Below are 26,261 nucleotides of genomic sequence, written 5' to 3'. Positions count from 1 at the left end.
AACCCACTCCATTCGCTGATGAAAATCCCCTTGTATTCTTAGATAACCTTCCTCACTGTCCACTATACACCAATTCTGGTGTCAACCGCAAACCTACTAACCATTCCTCCTATATCATCATCCAAATCATTTTTATAAACGACAAACAACAGCGAACCTAGCACCAATCCATGCAGCACACCACTGGTAACAGGCCACCTGGTTATCCCTTAACAGTCCTCATGTTCCCAAATGCACATGGACCCTGGCTGCCAGTATCCCCTCCCACAACCGATCAGTCACTGAAGTTAAACTCATTGGTTTGTAGTTCCCTGGCTTTTTCTTGCAGCCTTTCTTAAATAAGGGCACAACATTAGCCACCCTCCAGTCTTCCAGCACCACACCGTGTGGCTGTCGATGATACAAAAATCTCTGCTAGGGCCCCTCAACTTCTTCCCCAGGTTCCCATAATGTCCTGAATGAATTAAATAAAAAGAAAAAGCAATAATAAACACAGCAAAAAAATAAACAGACACTCAGTTTGACTTTCGCCCGGGCCATTCAGTTCCTGTTTCTCTTTATAGCTTGGGTCAAACATGGGCAAAAGATCTGAATTCCAGAGGTGAAGTGTGAAATAATAACACAGAAGTCAGTATCACCCTTTTATGTATACATGTATTGTACTTGACGCTGGTCCAGTTAGCACAGAGCCAGTTCCTAAAGCAACCAGAACCGCAACTTTCCCCCCACAGTGGTCGAGAACGCCCTTGACAGCATCTCCCGCAACACATCCCTCACACCCCACCCCCGCCACAACCGCCCAAAGAGGATCCCCCTCGTTCTCTCACACCACCCCACCAACCTCCGGATACAACGCATCATCCTCCGACACTTGCATCATCTACAATCCGACCCCACTACCCAAGACATGTTTCCATCCCCACCCTTGTCTGCTTTCTGGAGAGACCACTCTCTCTGTGACTCCCTTGTTCACTCCACACTGCCCTCCAACCCCACCACACCCGGCACCTTCCCCTGCAACCGCAGGAAATGTTACACTTGCCCCCACACCTCCTCTCTCACCCCTATCCCAGGCCCCAAGATGACGTTCCATATTAAGCAGAAGTTCACCTGCACATCTGCCAATGTGGTATACTGCATCCATTGTACCCAGTGTGTCTTCCTCTACATTGGCGAAACCAAGCGGAGGCTTGGGGACCGCTTTGCAGAACACCTCCGCTCGGTTCGCAATAAACAACTGCACCTCCCAGTCACAAACCATTTCCACTCCCCCTCCCATTCTTCAGATGACATGTCCATCATGGGCCTCCTGCAGTGCCACAATGATGCCACCCAAAGGTTGCAGGAACAGCAACTCATATTCTGCTTGGGAACCCTGCAGCCCAATGGTATCAGTGAAATTCACCAGCTTCAAAATCTCCCCTTCCCCCACCGCATCCCAAAACCAGCCCAGTTCGTCCCCTCCCCCCACTGCACCACACAACCAGCCCAGCTCTTCCCCTCCACCCACTCCATCCCAAAACCAGTTCAACCTGTCTCTGCTTCCCTAACCTGTTCTTCCTCTCACCCATCCCTTACTCCCACCCAAGCCGCACCTCCATCTCCTACCTACTAACCTCATCCCACCTCCTTGACCTGTCCATCTTCCCTGGACTGACCTATCCCCTCCCTACCTCCCCACCTATACTCTCCTCTCCACCTATCTTCTTTTCTCTCCATCTTTGGTCCGCCTTCCCCTCTCTCCCTATTTATTCCAGAACCCTCACCCCATCTCCCTCTCTGATGAAGGGTCTAGGCCCCGAGCTTTTGTGCTCATGAGATGCTGCTGGGCCTGCTGTGTTCATCCAGCCTCACATTTTATTATCTTGGATTCTCCAGCATCTGCAGTTCCCATTATCACAGAACCCCTGACACTCCTGTTTATGTCTGTCAGCCAGGATTTCCTGATTGGACCAGTTTAACATCATCAATCGGGCAACTCATATTCTATGAGGTCCACCTGGCTGTCCTCAGTCCAATCACTACAAGGTGAGAGTGACAGCCTTTGACATCAAGCCACATTTAACTAAATGTGGTATCAAGGAGCCCTAGCAGCACTTAAGTCAATGGGAATAGGGGAAAACGCTCGTTGCAGTCATACATGGTACGAAGGAGGATGGTTGTGAATGTTTGTGGTCAATCATCTCAGTCCAGAGCAGCTCTGGAGGAAATCATCAGGGTTGTGACTTGGCCTAACCATTTTCAACTGCTTCATCAATGATTTTCCCTGAATCATAAGGTCAGAAGTGAGAATGTTCACTCATGAGTGAACAATGTTCAGCACCATTCATGGTTTCTCGGGTGTGCCAACTGCAGCAAGACCTAGACAATATCCAGATTTGGGATGATAAGCGGAAAGAAGCACTGGCACCACACAAATGCCAGGCAATGACTATCTTTAACGAGAGAATTTAACCATCGGCCTTAGTGTTCAAAGGCATTGCCATCCCTATCATTGTTCATGGACCAGAATCTGAACAAAACTACTAATGCAATAGCAAGTCAAAGACTGGAAATAGTCTTGTGTGTCATTCATCATTATCATCATTGGTGATCATGTGCAGATGAGGATGACTCTCACTCTCTCACGGTGAGTCCATAGGTGGCTGTACAGTCTGATGCGGCTTCCACAGATGCTGGTCCACTTGGGGCAGATGATGGCCATTGGAAGGGTTGGGTAGGGCATTGGTTTGGCAGCATGCTCCTTGTGCTGTTTTCACCTGGTTTCTGATTGTACCCAATGTTAAGTCTTGATGGGTTTGATGTCTTACTGGATACAAATTCTTCACTTTGGACAGTCTTGGGCCAGTGATTCCCAGGTGTTTATCGGAATGCTGTACTTTGCCAGTGAAGCCTTGAGGGTATTCTTGAAGCATTTCCTCTGTCCACCTGGGGCTCACCTACCGTTTCAAAGCTGGGAGGACAGCACCCACTTGAGGAGTCTCGTGTGGCCATGTGGATGATGTGCCCGGCCCATCACCACCCACCACAGCTGATCAAAGGTGGTCAGTGCCGCAAGGACAGCCAGGTGGACCTCATAGAATATGAGTTGCCCGATTGATGATGTTAAACTGGTCCAATCAGGAAATCCTGGCTGACAGACATAAACAGGAGTGTCAGGGGTTCTGTGACTCCTGGAACTCCCTCCCTCACAGAAATGTGAGTGTACCTACACTCTGAGGACAACAGTGGGTCAGGAAGACAGCTCACAACCTTCTCAATGACAATCAGGGATGAGCAATAAATGCTGCCCTAACCAGTAATATCCATATCACATGAACAAATTAAAAAGAAATGAAAATGAATAAGTCTGAATAAATTTATATTGACTGGAGACATATGCTCTCATCCAGACAACTGCCAAAGCCTTGAGGATGAGTTGGTTTAAAAATCAATGACGGCCAATAAATTTTATATGTAAGAATAGAATGAGTAAACTTATGAAAAAATACATTAAAATGGCTTGTAAGAGCTTTATGGGTAAAAACCAATGAAAATTTAATGTGTGTTCATCAGAGGTAGAGACACTGGAATTTATAAAGAAATAGCAGACATTAAACAAATATATCAAGCTGTATTTTCACACTGAGGTGGCCAGCTTGAGTTGGAAAATTTTCTGAATTGACAGGCTTGTCTCCATGTAAATGCCCCTGAGCGCACTTTTTCACTCTGAAGAGGCAGGGACAGGATAGTACTAGTTTCACCAAACCCAGAAGCAGTTTGGAATTGGCCTTAGGGATAGACTGATGCTGAGGCAGGCTTGATTAGAAGGCTCACCTCTGGTTTGCAAGACGACATCTCAGTTGTATTAAATGCTGTTAACCCCTCTAACCCTCACCCCTCAGTGTTTCTCTCCCCCAAAACACTCCATCCCATTTTCATGCACCTGTGCTACCTCCAATGGCCTTCTCTTCTCCATCCACTTTCAACCCAGAGAGGGGTGTTTACGTTATATGGAGAGGCTGGATAGGCTGAGAACTTTTTCACTAGGGCATGGGAGGTTGAAGGGTGACTTTATAGAGGTTTATAAAACCATGAGGGGCATAGATAAGGTTAATATCAAAAGTCTTTTCCCTGGTGGGGGGGTGGGGGGATCAGTTCAAAACTAGAGGCATATTTTTAAAGTGAGAGGAGAAAGATTTGAAAGGAACCAGAGGGGCTACATTTTCACACAGAAGGTGGTTCATGTGTGGAATAAACTGCCATAGGAAGTGGTGGATTCAGGTACAGTCATATCATTTAAAAGACATTTTGAATAGGTACATGAAGAGGAAAGATTTAGAAAGATATGGGTGACACTCAGACAAGTGGGACAAGTTTAGCTTGGGAAACTTCGTTGTCAGGGACGAGTTGGCCCAAATTGGTCTGTTTCCATGCTGTAGGACTTTATGACTCTGAAAGAATACTTGCCACAGTAGGAATAAACTGGCCATTTATATGGTGATGCTGAGATTTTCATGTCCCGACAACCAAGTAAGCTTCATTGTTAAATGCTGCAATATCCTCCCACTGTGAATATATTCTGAAATTATAAATATATACCCAAACCTCTAACTCTATTTCTCCAATCTTTCTCTCTCATGCTTCCTGCAGGCAATGGTAGTATCCACATAGTCATGGCCGTGAAGAGACCAGTCACACAGGCCAGCTACTCTAACTTTGAGAAAGAAGTCACGGACACCTTGGAGGAAGCATCAGCAAGATTGCCTCCTATACCCTTTATCAGCTCAATTATTGAAATGTTAGTAAGCATTTTAGCTGGAGTGCAGTCATTGTGGTGAGTACAGTGCTGACAAATCTCTTCAGCTGGCCAAGGATCAAATGACCCAGCTTACTGACACTCGGAAGACTTCCAGACACTAAGAATGTGCTCAGCCCCAATCAGAAGAGGACCCCACAGTGTCAGCCTTCAATAACTTGATTCAAAAGCTTAAGCAGACATAACAGCAGAAGGAAGACTAACATTAGAGGAACTTGGGAAACTGACTCAAAGGTTGGAGGAGTCAACCAATTCTATCTTTGCCATGCTTTGCTGACATGAGATCATTTGGTTACCTTCACAGACATGTTGACAGCTGCCAAGAAGGCCCAAGCTCACCACTGTCAGTGTGTGCTGGATATACACACAGACCATCATTCCACCATTGGTGCTCAACAGTAAGGGCAAGACACAATGGAGTCGGGGAGGCCATCATTCCTGGTACCACTATTCTGAAGGAGAGAGGGTGGTATCGATAGACAATCAGCTGGAGCAGGAACAACACCGAGGACCTCTCAGCAATCTCCTCTCAGTGAGCTGCAGAAATATGTGATCCCTCCACTTACATCCTGCCTGCAATTCCTTACACTGAGTTCAAACTAAGGAGGCTGAGCCTAAAATGGGGAGGACATGCTCAGAATATCTGGGCCATCTAGCTGCAAACACCTATGGAGTCACCTGGCCAAAATTCTAAGACTAACTGGCTAATTTGCTTTGAAGGGATATGTCCTTGAAACGTAAACATGCAACGCTGCAGATTTTGTTTCCACAACAAATTCGAAATTTATTAATGAAAGACTGATGATAAAATGGAATAGACCTTTTTTTATCCTACAAAACAAATCCAGAAGATTTTTAAACTAGCTGCATCTGCTGACACCCAAGTGCACACACAGTAGGTATGCAATCTCTGATTTAAATTGAAGTAGAGCATCAAAAACCTTAAAAAGAAACCTTACACTATGAAAATGTTAATGAGAAAGTATACCAGCGAAGAGAAAAAAAATCAAAGTTTTTTTTCATTTCTTTTAAAGATCAGCTTTATATTACACATCTGCTCGCACGCACATAATCTGAAAAAAAGTAGAGGTGAGCATGTGCGGACGGGACTTATCACTGCATCACTGGTGTCAGCAGAACTATTACAGCACAGCACAAGTATAATCCTGTAACACTTCTTTATAAATTGAACAGAATAACAACACCTTTTGGATCATACCTGAAACAGTACCAGAAGACACACCCTGCACAGCACCCGAAAACACCACTCATGCAGGACGTACACCAGAATCCCTGTCACTAACACTTCAATAGGTTCAATTCACTCATGAATTTAAAGTATTGATTGGAACAATAGATAGCTTCTACTTGCAGCTATTATGCATCTGAGCTTAAATATACTCAGCTTCAAGTAACCTCTTCAGGTTGTAATCCAACCAATTCTGGTCTGCGACAAACACTAATTCTTCATTCTACGGTAACTTAGTTCACTATATCCTCTTATCTTAGGAGCATTAGTCATTACAGCCATTTTCATTCAATAATTTCACAGAACTGCTCAAAACTCAAAGTAAAACTAAAGAAAAGTATCTTCTCCTCTAAGTTATGGGTTTTTCCAAGCAAAGTTCCAGGAATCTCTAATTAATTTCCAGGTCTTAATATTTAATTGGTTGGTTCACAAAACAATCGACGGTAATAAAGAAGTCATTAGTCGTGCACAGAAACACATTAATTCTAAAGCTGTGCTGCAAAAATTGTTGCACAAGAAATCATCACGATTATAGAAATCCTTGCAAGTTAATTCGGATGCACAGAAAATTTACATTTTACAAACCTAAAAATTAAAAAAATACAAACTTACCATAATGTTAAAAATATATAAATCACACATAAAATATAAATACAAAAGTATCACCTATTGCTGGTCCAACTACTTTTGTGCTTAAAACTTGCAAGTAGACCACAATCACATTATAAACTAATCATGCAACATGACCAATTTGATGGGAAAGATAAATTTACACCTCATTTTTGCAGTCTTGATACTTCCTCATCCTCCATCTCCCTCTCTCTCTCTCTCTTTCTTTCTGTCTCTCTCTATGTTATGCCTTTACTCTGGTTAGTCTTCGCTCTTACCTCTTAGCTTGTTTTTGGCTAGCCTACTGCATTGCTACAGCTCTCAAGATGGATTTTTACTTGAAGCGTGTGTTGTAAACTGGGTGTTTTACTGAGTTGTGATTTCACCTCCAGCTTAGCAGTGCCTGCCAATGTTATTTTCAGGTTGGGAGACAGGGAATGGCTGGACCGTGACCTATGAGACAGTAACGTATGGAAGCAGTCCTGAGGCAGAAGCCAAAGTGGGTACATGCCAAGGTGGACTGTTTAAAAGTTGTTCCTCCATTTTGTAGGATCGCTGGGCGTATTCCACAGATGAGTGAATGGTCAGGTAGTCCTTCCTGCCTACTGTCTTCACACCCACATACCACCCTTACCACATCGATATCCTACACCTTACCTGATCTCTTACATCCTATGACACCTCATCTCCTTACACCTGAGCCCTTGTATCACAGCAACGGCCATACATCCCTCATGCCATGTTGTCCTCCCGTACCCATCTCACCCAGTATCCACTGTGCACCGAATTCACAAATCAAGTTATAGAATCCATAATCATATTAAAATCTCAGAAAACTGTAAAATAATATCAAGCCAAGAGTCTCTTGGCTAATTCATGTTGCTGGCCTCTTGGTAGTATAGAAGTTGGGTATTGCTGAAAAATACCTCCACACTTTGAAGCTATAAGCAATCATGAGTAGGGTCTTAGTTTTTTGAAATTAAAAGAATATACCCACAAACTGCATCTTTTTCAACCAAACAGAAGCTTGGTAACAATCATTCCCTGGTTGATTCTCTATGACAAAGCATTGTCTGATCAGAGTGCCTTTGCCTATTTGTGACTTTCTTTTAAAAAGCTATGGAGATTAGCTATTTTCTGGTGCATTTTGTATGCCAACTCCTTAATCAAACGGAATACACTTGATTACAAATTGGCAGCCTCATGTAGCTTCATATGCAGTTTATATTAATGTTTGCGATGAGTTAGTGCATGATACAATGCTTAAACAAGTCTCTTGTCAAAAGTGAAACCACAATTTAAAAACTGATTTACTTCAGAATCACTTAAGATAAGCACTAATATACAAATGGCCACAAAAGAATGATACTTCACCTGGGCCATTTTCTTGGAGGCAGCTCAGCTATCCAACTACAAGCCGGGTGTGGCTAAATGGACACATAAAGCAAGTTGAAATTTTTTGGGTGGCTTCTAGAGTCTGCTAATGCACCAGAGAATAGGCCAAATACTGGATGTGGTCTCCTGGCAGCAAAGTGGAAAGCTAGTATTCCAGGTATAGGTCATCCCCACCAGCCTGGCTTCGGTTGCAGGCCAGCCTATGGAGGGAATGCCCTACCTATGGTAACACATAACCTCAGGGCATTCGAAACTAAGATTTTTAAAAAGTGGGAAAGCAGGAACCTCTATCTCAAAATCCTTTCAGTTATTCTCTCTCTTAACTGAAATGGTAGTCTGCTGTTTACTTCATACTAGAGGCTTTGAAAAGGTCTTACAGACTTGAAAGCCTACACAGTGCTTTTAATTGGACTGCAAGCTCACGTGCTGGCTACTAACTGGCCAATTTAAGGAAAATTGTTTCTTGCCTGGTATACACACTCAAGTATGACCGTCGCTCCATTTGACCCAATATAATGATTCTGAAACGAAACCCAAACTCCTGCTCAAAGTATTTTTTGTTAATTCCTTTATGGGAGTGGACATTACTGGCTAGGTCAGCATTTATTGCCCATCCCAAATTTTCCACAGGGCAGTTACAGTCATTCATATTGTAGTGGTTTTGGAGTCACATGTAGGCCAGTCCAGTTAACGATGGCAGATTTCCCTCTCTAAAGGACACTTGTGAATCATATGGGTTTTTACAACAATCAAGGTGGTTATATGGTCAGCATTAGGGTAACTTTGTATTCCAGATTTTATTAAATTCAAAGTTCACCATCTGTCAATGTAGGATTTGAACCCATATTCCCAGCAATTTAATCTGGGGTTCTGAATTACTCATCCAATGACATTATTCTATCCAGCATGATTAAAAGCTATATCAACAATAACAAACTTTATGAGAAATGGAAGACTGAAACACAAACAAAAATACATATAAAATAACGCAAAAATATTGATAATTTTAACCTATCACATGCCAATGTTAAAGGCAAGAGTAAGCTCACACTTGGTTTATTATCAATTAAAAATGCTGCATTTTATTCATCCCTGAACAAAGCTTTAGATCAAAAGGCATCAATTCAGGTTCAAGTATCTACAATCAAAGTCTGTAAAGCTTAATGTAAAGCCGGGTGGCACAGTGGCTCAGTGATTAACACTGCTGCCTCATAGTACCAAAGACCTTGGTTCAATTCTGGCCTTAGACTATGTGGAGTTTGCACATTTTCCCCGTGTCTGTGTGGGTGCTCTGATTTCCTTCCAAAGTCTAAAGATGTACAGGTTAGGACAAATGGCCACAGGAAATGCAGAGTAATGGAGTGGATCTGGGTGGGATGCTCTTTGGAGGGCCAATGCGGGCTTGATGGGCTGAAAGGCCTGGCTCCGCAGTGTAGGGATTCAATTAATGCATTCCACCAAAACTTGATGGATACAGAAACGGTTTATTTATGGGAGACAGAAGGGAGCAGTGGAAGGATGTTCAAAAGGAAAAGTCTTGTTGACAAAAGTGCCCAGAGTATATTTCTGAAATATGGGAATAGTGGCCATAATACTGTGAGTTTTAAGTTACTCATGGATAAGGAAGACAGCAATCCTTGGGTGAAGGTGTTAAACTGAGGAAGGACGAACTATAATATTAGGCAAGAACTGGAGAGTGTTGAATTGAGCCTGTTTGAAGATAAATTTGCATTGGATATGTCGGAATATTTGAAATGGCAGTTAATATCGTAGGAAGGCAATGGTCTAGTAGTATTCTCACTGGGCTGTTAGTCCAGAGACCCAGATAAAGTTCTGTGGACCGTGAATGAATCCCACCATGGCAGAGGTGGAATTTGGATTCAATAAGTGATGACCATGAATCCATTATTGATTATTGGAAAAACCCATCTGGTTTACTAATGTCCTCTAGGGAAGGAAACTGCCATCCTTACCTAGTCCTGCCTACATGTGACTCCAGTCACACAGCAATGTAGCTGACTGGTAACCGCCCTCTGGGCAATTAGGGATTGGCAATGAATGCTGCCTAGCCAGCGAAGCCCTCATCCCATGAATGAATAATGAAACATAACAGTTCAGGAGAGGCACGTTCCTGCAAAAATGAATAGCAATGGCAAGTTAAATGAATGTTGGATATCCAGGGATGTTATGACTTTGGTTAAAAAGAAAAAGGAAGCATACTTAAGATTAGGAGGATGGAAACTGACAAAACTGTTGAAGTACATAAGGGAAGTAGGAAAGATTTTAACCAAGGAAATAGAAGGGCTAAAAGGGGTCATGAAAAGTCATTAGTAAACAAGATTAAGGAGAAGCAAGACAGTAGACAGGCAAAGGGTTAGTCCACTCAAAGACAGAGGGGAGAATGTATGCATGGAGCCAGAAGAGGTAGGGGAGGTCTTAAACAAACACTTTATATCGGTAGTCATCAAAGAGAAGGAATAGTTACAGGATAATCTCAGGGAAGAGAGTGACAAATTTCTAGGCTACAATGTTATTAAAAAGGGAGATGCATTGTGAGTTTTAAAAAGTGCTAAGATAGATAAATCCTCAGATCTTGATGGGATCTATCCCAGAATACTGAGGGAGGCAAGGCAACGAATTGCTGCAGCATTAACAGACATCTTTGTATTGTCTTTGGCCCCAGCTGAGGTCCCAGAGGACTGGAGAATAGCTAATGTTTCCCCATTGTTTAAAAAGGGTAACAGGATAATCAAGGAAATTACCGGCCTAAGAGCCTCATGTCAGAGGTAGGGAAAGTATTGGAAAGGATTCTCAGGGATAAGACCTTTGCACATTTAGAAGCAAATGGACTTATTAGTGATAGACACAATGGTTTCATGCCTCACTAACTTGACTGAGTTTCTTGAGGAGGTGATGAAGATGACTGACCAGGGAAAAGTGGTTAATGTCTATATGGAGTACAGTAAAGCCTTTGACAAGGACCTCATGGCAGGTTGGTACAAAAGGTGAAGACACATGGTTTCAGGGATGAGCTGGCAAGATGGATACAGAACCGGTTTATTTATGGGAGACAGATTGGAGCAGTGGAAGGTTGCTTTTCAGAATGGAGGGCTGTGGCTAGTAGTGTTCCACAGGGATCAGAGCTGGGACCTTTGTTGTTCCTAATCTATACAAATGTTTTGGAGGAAAGTGTAGTTGGTCTATTAGTAAGATTGTGAACGATACAAAGATGGTGGAATTGCAGATAGTGAGGAGGATTGTCAGAGCATACAGCAGGATATAGGTTAGTTGGAGGCATGAGCTGAAAAATGGCAGATGCAGTTTTATCCAGAAAAATATGAGGTGATGCTTTTTGGAAGATCAGGTGCAGGTGGAAATTATACAGTGAGTGGCAGAACGTCTAGAAGTATTGATATGCAGAGAGATCTGGGTGTGTAAGTCCATAGATCACTGAAGGTGGCAGTGCAGGTAGGTAACACGGTAAAAAAAACCTATGGCATGCTTGCCTCAATTGGAAGGGGCACCGAGTATAAGGATAGTCAAGTTATGCTACAGCTTTATAGAACTTTAGGCCACATCTGGAATACTGCGCACAGTTCTGTTCACCACATGACCAGAAGGACGTGGATGCTTTGGAGAGGTACAGAAAAGGTTTACTGGGATGTTACCTGGTTTTGGGGGATTTTAGCTATGAAGAAAGGATGGATAGACTGGGTTGATTTTCATTGGAAAGCAGTAGAGCGAGGGGTGACTTGATAGAAGTTTATAAGATTGTGAATGGCACGAAAAGAGTGGAAAGTATGAAGCTTTTTCCCAAGGTGAAGGGATCAATTACTAGGGGAAGGTGAGGGTGGAGTTTAAAAGAGATGTGTGAGACACATTTTCACAGAAGTATGGTGAGTGCCTGAAATGTACTGCCAGAGGAGATAGTAGCAACAGATACAATAGCAGCATTCAGGAAGCACCTGGACAAATACATGAATAGAAAATGAACAGAGGGATATGGATCCTGAAAGTTAAGACAGTTTTAAATTGAAAGGGCAAAATGTGCCAGAGCAGGCTTGAATGGCCAAAGGGCCTGTTCCTGTGCTGTACTGTTCTTTGTTCTATTTTAAACAGTTGATGTTTCAACTGCATATAAAATTAGATTGCCTATAAAAATAAGAAAATCAACTTTTCTCCTGTCACTCAAAGTCATGAAATTAAGCAATATCATTATTAAATGTGACTTTGCTTTCCTTCTGTGTCATTCTTCTCTGAAGATTATGACATGCAAGTATGCGTCTGTCACAAAACCCCTTATCAGTGCACCATTCCACCCTGTTATTTCAAAGTCTTCAAAACAGGTTTACCATAACTGGAGGATTCAGTTGTAGAGTTTGGAGAGGGGTTTATTAAAGGTAAATTGTTGTTATTCATTTTAAAACATTAAATCAACCCAAAAGATGAGCGATTGTTAGGCAGCTCTTTACTGACAACAGTATCGATTACTGTTCATCTTGACCACTGGCTGTGATAACTATTTGAGAACTTAAATCCAGTGGTATCATTTGTATTACATTCAGCCCCTCAAACTTATTGGCTAATCATTAAAATGTGTAGTTCTAATGACTATTCCATATATCCTCCTTTTCCCCGTGCCGTGATACCCTTTCCTAATGAATATTATTTATTTTAGTTTAGAAAATATTACCTTAACTCAGGATTCATGATTTTTCTTGCGTCAAAAAAACCTTCCTAATTTCACTCCCGAAAGGTTTGGTTTTAATTTCAAAATTGGGCCTCTTGATCTGAATTAACTAATGAGCATAAACTTTCTTTGTCAAAATCTTTAATCATATTAAATACCTTAATTACATCGCCTCTCAAACAAATGAAGTGAAAGGAGTAGAAGCTGAGTTTACACAACCCACTCTTACCATTCAACCATGTGTTGTCCTGGGGCTGAATTTTCAGCATGGAGACAAGAAAGAGAAGTTAGTTTTATTTTAGGGTGAGAAAACTGATACCTGTGGGAAAGAAATTAAAGAGGCTCATAACAGGCATGAAGAGCAATTTCCTTGTTAACATCGAGTCAGAGGGGAAGAATAAAGGTGAGCCAGAAGAAGTCTAGGGGCTCATTTAAACTACCTTAGGAACGATTATTGATGCTGGTTCTCCTAGCGGAGTAATCTGTAGTTTGTGCCAAAACCTCCCTTAGAGAGAATTGAGATGTTCTCGGGGAGCCAAGGGCCAGAAACCTGTGATACATTTCATTGAGGCTAAATTGAATGTCATTCTGGAGATGGTGAGTGAGAGGAATGAGGTTGTTTTCCCAGATCATAGCAGCAGGAGCAGAGCACCCCACTGTTCAGCATCATCTTGTCTTCCTCCTCTCTTAGCATCTGCACTTGCACCAAAATCACAACTTCAAAAACTCGCTCAATGATTATTTGACATTATTAGAACTTAAAGTTGATAAGTGTCCAGGTCTTGAAAGACTTAAAGCAGTCATTACTGAGAGGTATTGATTTTAATTTTTCAAAATTACCCAGATCCTAGCAAGGCCCTCCTGGATTCTTTATTTAAGAAACAAGGGAGACAGAAACAGGAAACTGCCAGCTAGTTATCCTAACATCTGTCAGAGACAAAGAGCTGAAATCTATTATGAAGGAAGTCATAGCTGGGCATTTAGAAAATCGTAATATGATCATGTAGAGTCAGCATGATTTCGTGAAAGGAAAGCTATGTTTGGCTGATTTATTAGAGTTATTTGAGGAACTACAAAGCAATTTGAATAAAGGGAAATTTGCTGCAATATCTCTGGATCTCCAAAATCTCTAGTCAAGGTGTTATACCTAAGGTGCTATACAAAATGATAGCACAAAAGAGTAGGGGTTTACGTATGACTACAGATAGAGGTTTGATTAGCTAAAGGGAGCAAGTAGTAGTTGATAAATGGATCATCTTTAGGTTGACAAGATGTAATGTGTAGAATGCCACAGGGATTAGTGCTGGAGCCTCAACTATCTGCAGTCGATACCAATGACTTGGATAAAAGAATTGGCTTATGGTTGCCAAATTTGCCGATGACACAATGATGGGAAGCACAGCAGGTTGTGAATTGATATAAAGAGACTGTAAAAGCCATCAGGTGACGTAGCAAGTGGTGAAGAATTGTCATATGGACTATGATATGGGAAATATCATCGGGTACAATTTGGCAACAAGAACAGAAAAGCAGTATGGTACTTAAATGGAAAAAGATTGCTGAACTCTGCAGTACAGAAGAATTTGGGTCACTTGGCAAGGAATCATTAGGTCAGAATGCTTTTCAGTATGTGATTAGGAAGGCCAAAAATAGGTTGTTTATTGCAAGGGGATTGGGTATTGAAAGTAGGAAATTTTTGCGAGTTATACAGGATATCAGTGGGATGATAATCTGAGGTACTCTGTACAATGTTGGTCTGCTTACTTAAGAAAGGAATGAAGTAATGCAGTAAGTGTTCACTTAATTCATTATGGGTTGTCTTGCAAGGATCAGTTGCACAGGTTAAGTCTGTATCTGCTGAGTTTGGAAGGATGAGAGTCATCTTATTGTGACTTATCGGATCTTGATTGGATTGGACAGGATTGATACTGAAAGGATATTTTCATTTTTGGAGGAGACAGAAATTAGGGGACAGCGTCTAAAAGTAAGAGGTCTCCCATTTAATTTAGAAATAAGAAGAAAGGTTTTCTTTGAAGGTGTGAATCTGGAGGCAGGGTCATTGAATATTTTGAAGTCTGGGGTCAACAGGATAGATAGGAAAGTAGAGGCTACAATGTGATCTTACCAAATGGTGGAGTAGGCCTATTGGGCTAAATAGCAAATTACTGAACCTAATCCATGTGAGAGTCTGGACAGTCTTCTATCTTCTGCAGCAGTAAGCTTCAGTCATCCCTGGGCAGCTTTGTTATTGGCAGTCTTTGTTGAAGGTTTGGTTTCTATTGACTTCTTGTGATTTCTAATGAATGTATTGGCCTCAGCCGTGAATAGGGAAGAATTTTTGTCTCACCCTGATTATTGCGATAGCCAGGAATGACATCTTGAAATTGATATACTGCCAGGCACCACTATTTTCAGGGCCTAATTCTGCCTCAGCTTTGGATTTTCAGAGACTCTTAACATTCAGTCTTTGATAAAATTCAGGTGTGTGGCACGTTTACCATAGTAAAATGTCCTAAGACATTTCGTAGGGGCATTAATGGTGAAGATTTGGCATCAAACCATTAAGCCACACCATACAGCAGGCTTGCTGGAATCATAAAATTTAAAGGAGAACTGGGAGATGGAGATTATACAGGAGAGGATTTACATTGAGTAATCAATAAATTATGGTCTTAGTAATTAAGATGTAACTGTCAGTAGTGGAATAAAGAAAATTGTGAGTGCACTATTGGAGGTGCATGACAATTCTGCAGAATTGTAGGACTGGAAGAAGTTACAGTGGGGTCTAGCCTGCTTAATGCCTGACATCAGGAAATGCATCAGGGTATTCTTGTGATGATCTGCTCCAGTTTCAGCAGATCATTGGAGGAGCCACTGCTGATGTAATATATTCAGGGTTTTTCCACCTTTTTGCTGAAGTTAAAGTGGCCAATTGGTTGACTGCCTAAGGAGATTCTTAGCATGTATCAGCTTCTGTTTCTTGCACCCAAGTTTTGATTCAGAAGCTATCTTTTTAAAAATTAAGCCACTGTATCACAAAATTTAATGGCCAGATGAAATCAAAGTCTTGGGACAAGTTTATCTTGGTGGGCTGTTAGATGTTTGTCTTATGTCTTTCTTGCTAACAGGCTAGCAAGTACAATGCCAAAAGAAAAATAACTTTATTTTTTGCTGATATACCAGTGATTGCCAGAGGTAGTCAAGGCAATCTGTGTGTGCCATGATTTGATTATCTTTCAAATTGTGTCAACTGCAAGAAAGATCTTTAAAATGGATCTCAAAGGATGTAACTTGAAATTCTAGTCAACACATTGTAAGTCTCTAATTTAATACTGTCTTTAACTTGCTGAGTAAAACACGGTTGGGGTTTTCTTGCTGTGTTTTTGTTTCTCAGTGGAATATATTGTTGTACTTTTGTTCAACATTTTAAATTTTTTCTTCAGGTATTTTCTATTAATTATTTGACAGCATGTTGTTTTAAACTATTTACACAATCAACTGTAGTCAGTTCTTCCCTCATAACGATAAATTCATTTTTGTGACTAAGGTATGTCAGTTTCTGGTAAATAGTGATCATATTTCTATTGAATTCAATTTTAAGCTTGAAACTGACATACTTTAACCACAGAAGTGAATTTATTGTTATGAGGGAAGAACTGACTACAGTCCCAGAGCGTTGCACAGGCAGTGAGTCCTGTGGGCCAGCAGCGAGAGCAGAAGCTGAGGCAATTGGGAGAAAGCAGTCTGAGAGTGACAGAGAGGCAATATCCCTGGAGTGTTGAAGGGGTTGGGTCAGGGGAGCCCAGTCCCCTGAGTGATGGTGAGGCCATGTCCCTGGCGTGACAAGGGACCAAGTCCTGGAGTGATGGAGAGGCTATGTCCCTGGAGCGATGAGGGGGCGGGGGGGGGGGGGGGGGGGGGGGGGGGAGTCCTGGAGTAATAGAGGAGACGAGGTACAAATCCCAGTACAACACGACTTATCTTGTTGCTGCTGACTGCCAGTGAGGTGCAGACTGGAGGCTGAGTGACACAGGACAATTGTTGGACTTGGGCCTGGCATCACATGCTGAGCTGCTGTTATCAGAATGTAATTTAAAACCTTTCACTATGTGGTAACTACCACTGTAAGTAATGCTTATGCTTTCCTTTAATCCTGTTTGTGTAAGAATATTATTTTTTCACTCTAAGATTTGTACCTAGGTACTCGTACCTAAGATGGTGCCATTAAAAGGCAGCCATTGTAAAAACTTTTCACTGTACTCCTATACTTCTGTATTGTAGTACAAGTGGCAATAAAGGATATTCTATTCTATTCTATGCACTGCACCTGGAGTAAAGATCAGCTCTCATAAAGCAATGGTAAACATACAGTGTCCCTATCCTGCTGTTATGATCGCATCCCAGGTTATTATGGTTCCAGGTGGATACTCAAAACTGTCACATTCCTAGATGAAGTGTGTTGAACTAGGTCTCCTTTATGAACCCACCTCTCAGTTGGTTGCAATAAGATCCTTTCCCTTGTCTTCTACTAGCTTGCCCATGTCTTCTACTAGTTGTAACATTGGTTATTTGTTTTTTTCTGAAGAAGAGTCCCGACCCAAAATGTCAATTTTCCTGCTACTCTGATGCTGCCTGGCCTGCTGTGTTCCTCTAGTTCCACACTGTGTTATGTCTTGTTTGGTTTCCTCTATGTTTTGCTCAAATTCTCCCTGCAGTGTCATTGCTGGCATTTATTTCTGAAATGACTAGATCTTCGGTGGTTTGCAGCTCCTTGTGAGTGTTATGCCTCTTCACTGTTTTTGCAAGTCTGTCATTTCCTCCAACATTGCTTTGAGGTCCAGCCAATGTTTCTCTAATTGCTCATGCTGAGCCTGATATACTTCACAAATGACTTTCTTCGGGTTGTCTCGAGGAGGAACAACACATTTATTGTAGTTCATCCTGTGTCCTTCAGCTTTTTATTCAGCTTTATAATGTGAGCTCAGGTATCCCTTAAAAACTTCATCTCAGAGACAATATTCTCAAATATGGACTGATCTTGAGAAAGTTGTTTAGCCTATTGCTCTTCATTCTTCTGGCTACAGCAGAGCTGACATTTCAGCCACACTAGTTCAGAAGAAAGTGAGACATTCTGTTTGTTTTTAAAATTAAGGTCTAAGAGTGGCTCTTTATTAGAGTGCTGCAGTTTCTGATGTGACATTGATACTTGATTGAATCATGATTTGCAATTAATGCAAGTCACAGCATGGTGATATCTGTATCTGGTGATTCAGCAGTGTTGATGTAAAACATCTGTAACATGCAAGCAGATTGATTATATTTGGACTCCTGTGCTATTAGTGAACTGCCGTATGCTGAGAGTTTGATGTTTGGAATATTCTAATGATTTTCCATGTATGAGGTATATTTCTTTTTTAAATTTGCAGGTGTAGTATTTTACAATTAACATTTTAAAAAATTCATTCATCAAATGTGGACGTCACTGTTTGATTATTACTTATCCTCAGTTGCCCTTGAGAAGGAGATGTTGAACTACCGACTTGTTCCCTGCAGTCCAGCTGATGTAAATGTACGTGCAATGTGATTAAGGAGAGATTTTGACCGAGGTACATTGAAAGGATGATGATATACTTTCAAGTCAAGATGTGAGTGGCTTGGAGGGGAACTTGCACGTGGTGGTGTTCCCATGCATCTGCTGCTTCTAAATGGTATTGGCTATGAGTTTGAGAGGTGGAGTCTAAGAAGCTTGAGAGAATTTCTGCACTGCACCCTTGGTCCATTGGTACACATAGCCGCTGAGCCTTGGTGGTGTAAGGAATGAATGCTTGTGGATGTGATGTCAGTCAAGTGGGCTGCTTCGTTCTGGATGATGTCCAGCTTCTTGACTGTCTTTGGAACTGCACACATGCAGGCAAGTGGGGAGTATTCCATCACACTCTGGATTTGTGCCTTGTAGATGGTGGACAGACTTTGAGAAGTCAGGAGATGAGTTCCTTACTGTAGGTTTCTAGCCTCTGATCTGCTCTTGTAGCCACAGTACTTATGTTGCTTGTCCAATGTAATGATAACCCCAGGATGTTGATAGTGGGTTTCAGCATTTGGACATGGATTGCACTAGTATCTGAGGATTCGCAAACAGTGTTGAACATTGAATAACTAGAAGTAAGCATTCCCTCTTCTGACCTCACGATGGAGGAAGGTCATTGATAAAGCAATTGAAGTTCATTGGACTACGGACACTACCCTGAGGAGCTCCTGCAGAGATGTTCTGGAGCTGAGATGACCTCCAATAACCACAACCATCTTCCTTTGTACCAGATATAACACCAAGAGTGGTTAGTTCTCCATCTGATTTCCACTGACTCCAGTTTTGGTAGGACTGCTTGATGCCACACTCAGTCAAATACGGCCTTGATGTCAACGGCACTCATTCTCACCTCAACTCTGTTTTACAGCTCATTTGAAAAAAAGCTGTAATGAATTGCCCTGGTGAAACTCAAACCGAGAGTCAGTGAGCTTGCTGCTCAGTGCAGTCAATATTGATGACACACTGCATTACTTTATTGAAGATCAAGAAGAGGCCGATGAAGTGGAAATTGGTCAGGTTATTTTTTTGTGTACAGGCAACATACTCTGACACTACCTATTGCTCCCTAACCCTTGGGGGCGCTTGAGACTTTAAATTTTCTAGCATTATGAATTAGGGTGTCTTTTTGGCTGGGCCAAAATAAAGAATATTTTTAGCATAGCTTTAGGCTGTAAAATCATAACTGTATCCTTCATTCAAAATCTAACTTTATTTTATGTTTCCTGAAAGCCAAATAAATAGGTTCACTCAATAATGGTTGAGGACTGGTAAATAACACTTGGAGATTCACATTGTAATAACATCAGCAACGTTACAGTCAATATCACAAGGCTGTCAAGGAAAATTACCAAGTTCATTTATAAATGCATTACACTATATGGAAGACAAGCAAAAGCAAACATGAAGCACTGTGTCATCAGTTCAGCCTAGAAATGAAACGACTATTGCAAACAAAAATATGTAAAGTTGCTCTCAGCAGGGATTTGTGCTGACTGAATGCAATGTTTGCACTAACCTGGGATGGAAGCAGCAGCCAGAAAGCCAATCACCATGACCTTCACCCGTCATGATAATGTCACCATTGGGAATGGACCACATCTTCCAGAGGCGTTCATCACTTCCAGTCACTAGGATTTGCTTCCGTGGGTGAAGAGCTAGGCTGTAAAAAGATGAGGAGATAAGTTTTCAGTAGTACACTCTGAGCTTTCCAAAGTGTCATGGGGAATACTGTTGATAGAATATCTTCATCATGTTTTGTTATCTCTAAATTGCATTGTAATCTAATTCTTGAAATAATCTAATTTAATATATACTTTGATGATTAAATTAATCCACAGAAAAATAAAGATGGCAAAATAATTTGTCTTACCTATCATTTACTATAGAAAGAACTTACTCTGCACTGAATGGTAGTTCTTTTTTTAGCAGTAGATTGCAAACATTAGACAGATTTTAAATGATATACAAACACAATAATGATCAAAGTAGCATCAATCCAGATGTGAAGGCTCATGAGGGAACAAATCATCTTAAAACAAACAGTTTACAGAAAGGACTACGTAAATGATTGCAAATGGCATAAAGATTTTTAAAAAAATCTCTGTTGATCAGAAGGATTTTATTACTTGGATAACACCAAAGCTTCAACAGCTGAATATGGATGCAACACTCTAGTGGCAAATACAGGTTTTAAAACGAGAGATAATGGGAACTGCAGATGCTGGAGAATTCCAAGATAATAAAATGTGAGGCTGGATGAACACAGCAGGCCAAGCAGCATCTCAGGAGCACAAAAGCTGACGTTTCGGGCCTAGACCCTTCATCAGAGAGGGGGATGGGGAGAGGGAACTGGAATAAATAGGGAGAGAGGGGGAGGCGGACCGAAGATGGAGGGTAAAGAAGATAGGTGGAGAGAGTATAGGTGGGGAGGTAGGGAGGGGATAGGTCAGTCCAGGGAAGACGGACAGGTCAAGGAGGTGGGATGAGGTTAGTAGGTAGATGGGGGTGCGGCTTGGGGTGGGAGGAAGGGATGGGTGAGAGGAAGAGCAGGTTAGGGAGGCAGAGACAGGTTGGACTGGTTTTGGGATGCAGTAGGTGGGGGGGAAGAGCTGGGCTGGTTGTGTGGTGCAGTGGGGGGAGGGGACGAACTGGGCTGGTTTGGGGATGCAGTAGGGGAAGGGTAGATTTAGAAACTGGTGAAGTCCACATTGATACCATTAGGCTGCAGGGTTCCCAGGCGGAATATGAGTTGCTGTTCCTGCAACCTTCGGGTGGCATCATTGTGGCACTGCAGGAGGCCCATGATGGACATGTCATCTAGAGAATGGGAGGGGGAGTGGAAATGGTTTGCGACTGGGAGGTGCAGTTGTTTGTTGCGAACTGAGCGGAGGTGTTCTGCAAAGCGGTCTCCAAGCCTCCGCTTGGTTTCCCCAATGTAGAGGAAGCCACACCGGGTACAGTGGATGCAGTATACCACATTGGCAGATGTGCAGGTGAACCTCTGCTTAATGTGGAATGTCATCTTGGGGCCTGGGATAGGGGTGAGGGAGGAGGTGTGGGGGCAACTGTAGCATTTCCTGCGGTTGCAGGGGAAGGTGCCGGGTGTGGTGGGGTTGGAGGGCAGTGTGGAGCGAACAAGTGAGTCACGGAGAGAGTGGTCTCTCCGGAAGGCAGACAGGGGTGGGGATGGAAAAATGTTTTGGGTGGTGGGGTCGGATTGTAAATGGCGAAAGTGTCGGAGGATGATGCGTTGTATCCGGAGGTTGGTAGGGTGGTGTGTGAGAACGAGGGGGATCCTCTTAGGGCGGTTGTGGCGGGGGCGGGGTGTGAAGGATGTGTTGCGGGAAATACGGGAGACGCGATCAAGTGCGTTCTCGATCACTGTGGTGGGGAAGGTTTTACAACTATCACATTCATAAGGATGTGTTAACAAAGGTGACCAATTTGAAACAAAAATTACAAACAAAAAATCAATGTTAGCTCTTTTATTTTACACCCAAGTATTGAATAGGCATTACTATTAAAACCCACCAGTTGAAAGATCTGAATATCGCAATTCAAGGCCTCAAGGTATCCCAAAATGTTTTTACATTAAATGAAATATTTTTGAGATGTAGACAATGAAAATGTGCCAAATATGCACACAGCAAGTTCCCATAACCAGACATGATAACATCCAGAATATCCACCTTACTGATGTTTGCTGAGAGATCTTTATTGGACCGAAAGCCAGGTGAATTACCTTGCTTTTTTTGAATAGTACCAGCAAGTCTGTTACATCTACTTGAGAAGGCAGATGGCGCGTCAGTTTAACTTCTCATCTGAAAGATGTTGACCTCTTTGCAGCTGTCCATCAGGACTACACTGAAATATCAGTCTGGATTATCTACTCAAGTGTCTGGGATATCACTTAAACCCATGGCCTTTTGATTGTTACCACTGAACCAAGCTTGGCATCTCAAAAAATTGTGTTAATACTCTATGCCAAGCAGACAGACACTGGGTACGTCTAAATGGCTGGCTTCATCTCACAATGTAAGATCATCTTGTTATCATAATTTGCCAGCCCTTATATGTTACAAGTGATGAGATGTTACTGAGGGAAGTGTAGAAAATAGGAGGTATTGCTCAGAAAGAGCATCAGATTAAAGTTTATGTCCAGCACTTATACATTACAGACAATCAATAAACACGTTTTCAGCGTTCTCACAGATTTTTGCCAAAAATGTACCAATGGTTCCATTTGCTTCATAAGATTACTGATGTTGAAAACATAAATATGATCATCAGCAAAATCAGCAACTTCATTCAAATGTGTGTGATGTCAGCCATTGCTTAGCACTCTTGACCTTGACCCAGAAGCTGTCAGTTCAAGTTCTATTACAGACACTTTAACAGAAAAGCTACACATACTCAACTGTAGCACAATTCAGAGGGATTGCTTTCTTTCAGATCAGAAATTTTATGCTCACTTTGATACAAGTTCAGCATGTATATAACATGCTGCTGCCAAACATCTTTGCATAGTCATTTGTTCCACAGTAAGATAACAGGCAGCCATGCTCATACCTAGCAACCCAAGATCACTGGTGGTGGGGTTGATTTTTGAACTGGCCTGAGGACATAAAGCAAGTTGCCAATTAGCTGCCTTAAAACAAAAAAAAACTTTCCACTCCATTGATTTCAGGTGGATGTGAAAGATCACATGAAACAATTTTCAAGGAGACATTTTTAATTTAAATTCATTTGTAGGATGTAGGTGTCGCTGGCTGGGCAGCATTTATTATCTGTCCCTAGCTGCACTTGAGAAGGTATTGATGAGCTGACTTCTTGAACCGCTGCAGTTCACCTGTTGTGGGTTGACCAACAATGCCATTAGGGGAGGGAATTCCAGGACTTTGACCCAGTGACAGTAAAGGAATCGCAATAAATTTCGAGGTCAGGAAAGCGAGAGGCTTGGAGGGGAACTTGAACGTGACAGTGTTCCCATGCCTGTGGCTCTTGTCCTTCTAGATTGAAGTGATCATGGGTTTGGAAGGTGCTGTCTGAGGATCTTTTGTGAATTTCTCGGAGCATTTGTTGATAGTACACACTGCTGCTACTGAGCGTTGGTGGTGGAGGGAGTGGATGCTTATGGATGTAGTGCCAATCAAGTGTGCTGCTTTGTCCTGGATGGCGTCAAGCTTCTTGAATGCTGTTGGGGCTACACTCATCCAGGTAAATGGGGTGTATTCCATCACGCTTCTGACTTCTACCTTGTAGATGGTGGGCAAGCTTTGGGGAGTCAGGAGGTGAGTTACTTGCTGCAGTATTCCTAGTTTCTGATTTCCTTGTGTAACCACTGTGTTTATATTGTGAGTCCAGTTGAATTTCTGCGTCAATAATAACTGCCAGGATATTGATAGTGGGAGATTTAATAATGGAAACACTAAGGCATGGTGATTAGATGGTCTCTTATTGGTGATGGTCACAGGCTGGCATTTGCACCGTACAAATGTTACTTGTCACTGGTCAGCCCAACCCTAGATATTGTCCAGATCTTGTTGCATTTGCTTTAGTATCTGAGGAGTTGCAAACGGTGCTGAACATTGTACCATCATCGGCGAATATGCCCACTTCTGACTTTATGATGGAGGGAAGGTCATTGATAAAGCAGCTGAAGATAGTTGGGTCTAGGACACTACCGTGAGGAGCTCCTACAGAGATGTTCTGGAGCTGAGATGACTGATCTCCAACAACCACGACCATCTTTCTGTGTGTCAAGTATAACACCAAACAGCGGAGAGTTTGCTCCTGATACCAATTGATTCAAGTTTTGCAAGGGCTCCTTGACGTCACACTCAGTTCAATCCAGCCTTGATATCAAGGGCTGTCACTCTCAACTTACCTCTGGAATTCAGCTCTTTTTGTCCCTGTTTGAACCAAGGCTGTCTGCAGATGTATTTTTCCATGACAATTTCCATGAGAGCAACTACTATACTCTCCTTGTGGAGATGAAATTCCACCTTCACATTGAGAATAACCTCCATCATATAATGTGGCACTATCACCAAGCTAAGTAGGACAAACTTCGAATAGATCTAGCAACTCAGAACTGGGCATCCATGAGGAGCTGTGAGCCATCAACAGCAGCAGAATTGTACTCCAGCACAATCTCTAATCTCATGGCCTGGCATATCTCCCGCTTAAGCATTGCCATTAAGCCAGGGGCTGGGCCAGGCATACCTGAAAATGGGACGTCAAACTGGTGAAGTCACCAAGCAGGACTACTTGCATGATGAACAGCATATGCAGCAAGTAATAGACAGAGCGAGGCAATCCCACAATGAATGGACCAGATCTAAGCTCTTTAGTCCTGCCACATTCAGTTGCGACAATTAAGCAACTTATTGGAGGAGGTGGCTCCACAAATACCTCTCCAGCACATCAGTGCAACAAATAAGGCTGACACTTTTGCATCAATCTTCAGCCAGGAATGCCGAGTGGATGAGCCAACTTGGTGTCTTCCAGCAGTCCCCAGCATTACAGATATTAGTCTTCAGCCAGTGATAATGGGAACTGCAGATGCTGGAGAATCAAAGATAATAAAATGTGAGGCTGGATGAACACAGCAGGCCCAGCAGCATCTCAGGAGCAGAAAAGCTGACGTTTCGTGCCTAGACTCTTCATCAGAGAGGGAGATGGGGTGAGGGTTCTGGAATAAATAGGGAGAGAGGGGGAGGCGGACCGAAGATGGAGAGAAAAGAAGATAGGTGGACAGGAGAGTATAGGTGGGGATGTAGGGAGGGGATAAGTCAGTCCAGGGAAGACGGACAGGTCAAGGAGGTGGGATGAGGTTAGTAGGTAGGAGATGGAGGTGCGGCTTGGGGTGGGAGGAAGGGATGGGTGAGAGGAAGAACAGGTTAGGGAGGCAGAGACAGGCTGGACTGGTTTAGGGATGCAGTGGGTGGAGGGGAACAGCTGGGCTGGTTGTGTGGTGCAGTGGGGGGAGGAGACGAACTGGGCTGGTTTTGGGATGCGGTGGGGGAAGGGGAGATTTTGAAGCTGGTGAAGTCCACATTGATACCATTGGGCTGCAGGGTTCCCAAGCGGAATATGAGTTGCTGTTCCTGCAACCTTCGGGTGGCATCATTGTGGCACTGCAGGAGGCTCATGATGGACATGTCATCCCCACACCTCCTCCCTCACCCCTATCCCAGGCCCCAAGATGACTTTCCATTTTAAGCATAGGTTCACCTGCACATCTGCCAATGTGGTATACTGTATCCATTGTACCCAGTGTGGCTTCCTCTACATTGGGGAAACCAAGCGGAGGCTTGGGGACCGCTTTGCAGAACACCTCCGCTCGGTTCGCAATAAACAACTGCACCTCCCAGTCGCAAACCATTTCCACTCCCCCTCCCATTCTTTAGATGACATGGGCCTCCTGTAGTGCCACAATGATGCCACCCGAAGGTTGCAGGAACAGCAACTCATATTCCGCTTGGGAACCCTGCAGCCCAATGGTATCAATGTGGACTTCACCAGCTTCAAAATCTCCCCTTCCCCCACCGCATCCCAAAATCAGCCCACTTTGTCCCCTCCCCCCACTGCACCACACATCCAGCCCAGCTCTTCCGCTCCACCCGCTGCATCCCAAAACCAGTCCAGCCTGTCTCTGCCTCCCTAACCTGTTCTTCCTCTCACCCATCCCTTACTCCCACCCCAAGCCGCACCTCCATCTCCTACCTACTAACCTCATCCCACCTCCTTGACCTGTCCGTCTTCCCTGGACTGACCTAGCCCCTCTCTACCTCTCCACCTGTACTCTCCTCTCCACCTATCTTCTTTTCTCTCCATCTTCGGTCCGCCTCCCCCTCTCTCCCTATTTATTCCAGAACCCTCACCCCATCTCCCTCTCTGATGAAGGGTCTAGGCCTGAAACGTCAGCTTT

The 26,261-nt window shown here is 42.9% G+C and overlaps 1 protein-coding gene across 4 annotated transcripts in view; it reads right to left on the bottom strand.

Moving 5' to 3' along the window:
- LOC125453945 (sperm-associated antigen 16 protein) overlaps positions 1 to 26,261 on the bottom strand; it is an 825,922-nt gene that overhangs the window by 442,284 nt on the left and 357,377 nt on the right. For all 4 annotated transcript variants that reach the window (XM_059647037.1, XM_059647038.1, XM_059647039.1 and 1 more), the window contains one exon: positions 19,845 to 19,988. In XM_059647037.1, the coding sequence (XP_059503020.1) occupies positions 19,845 to 19,988 (144 nt within the window). The remainder of the gene's footprint in view (positions 1 to 19,844; positions 19,989 to 26,261) is intronic.

Source organism: Stegostoma tigrinum, chromosome 7, assembly GCF_030684315.1.
Source record: "Stegostoma tigrinum isolate sSteTig4 chromosome 7, sSteTig4.hap1, whole genome shotgun sequence".
In the NCBI taxonomy this organism is placed as follows: Eukaryota; Metazoa; Chordata; class Chondrichthyes; order Orectolobiformes; family Stegostomatidae; genus Stegostoma; species Stegostoma tigrinum.
The sequence above is the reverse complement of the archived record's forward strand: the minus strand, read 5'-3'. Positions and strand labels throughout refer to the sequence as shown.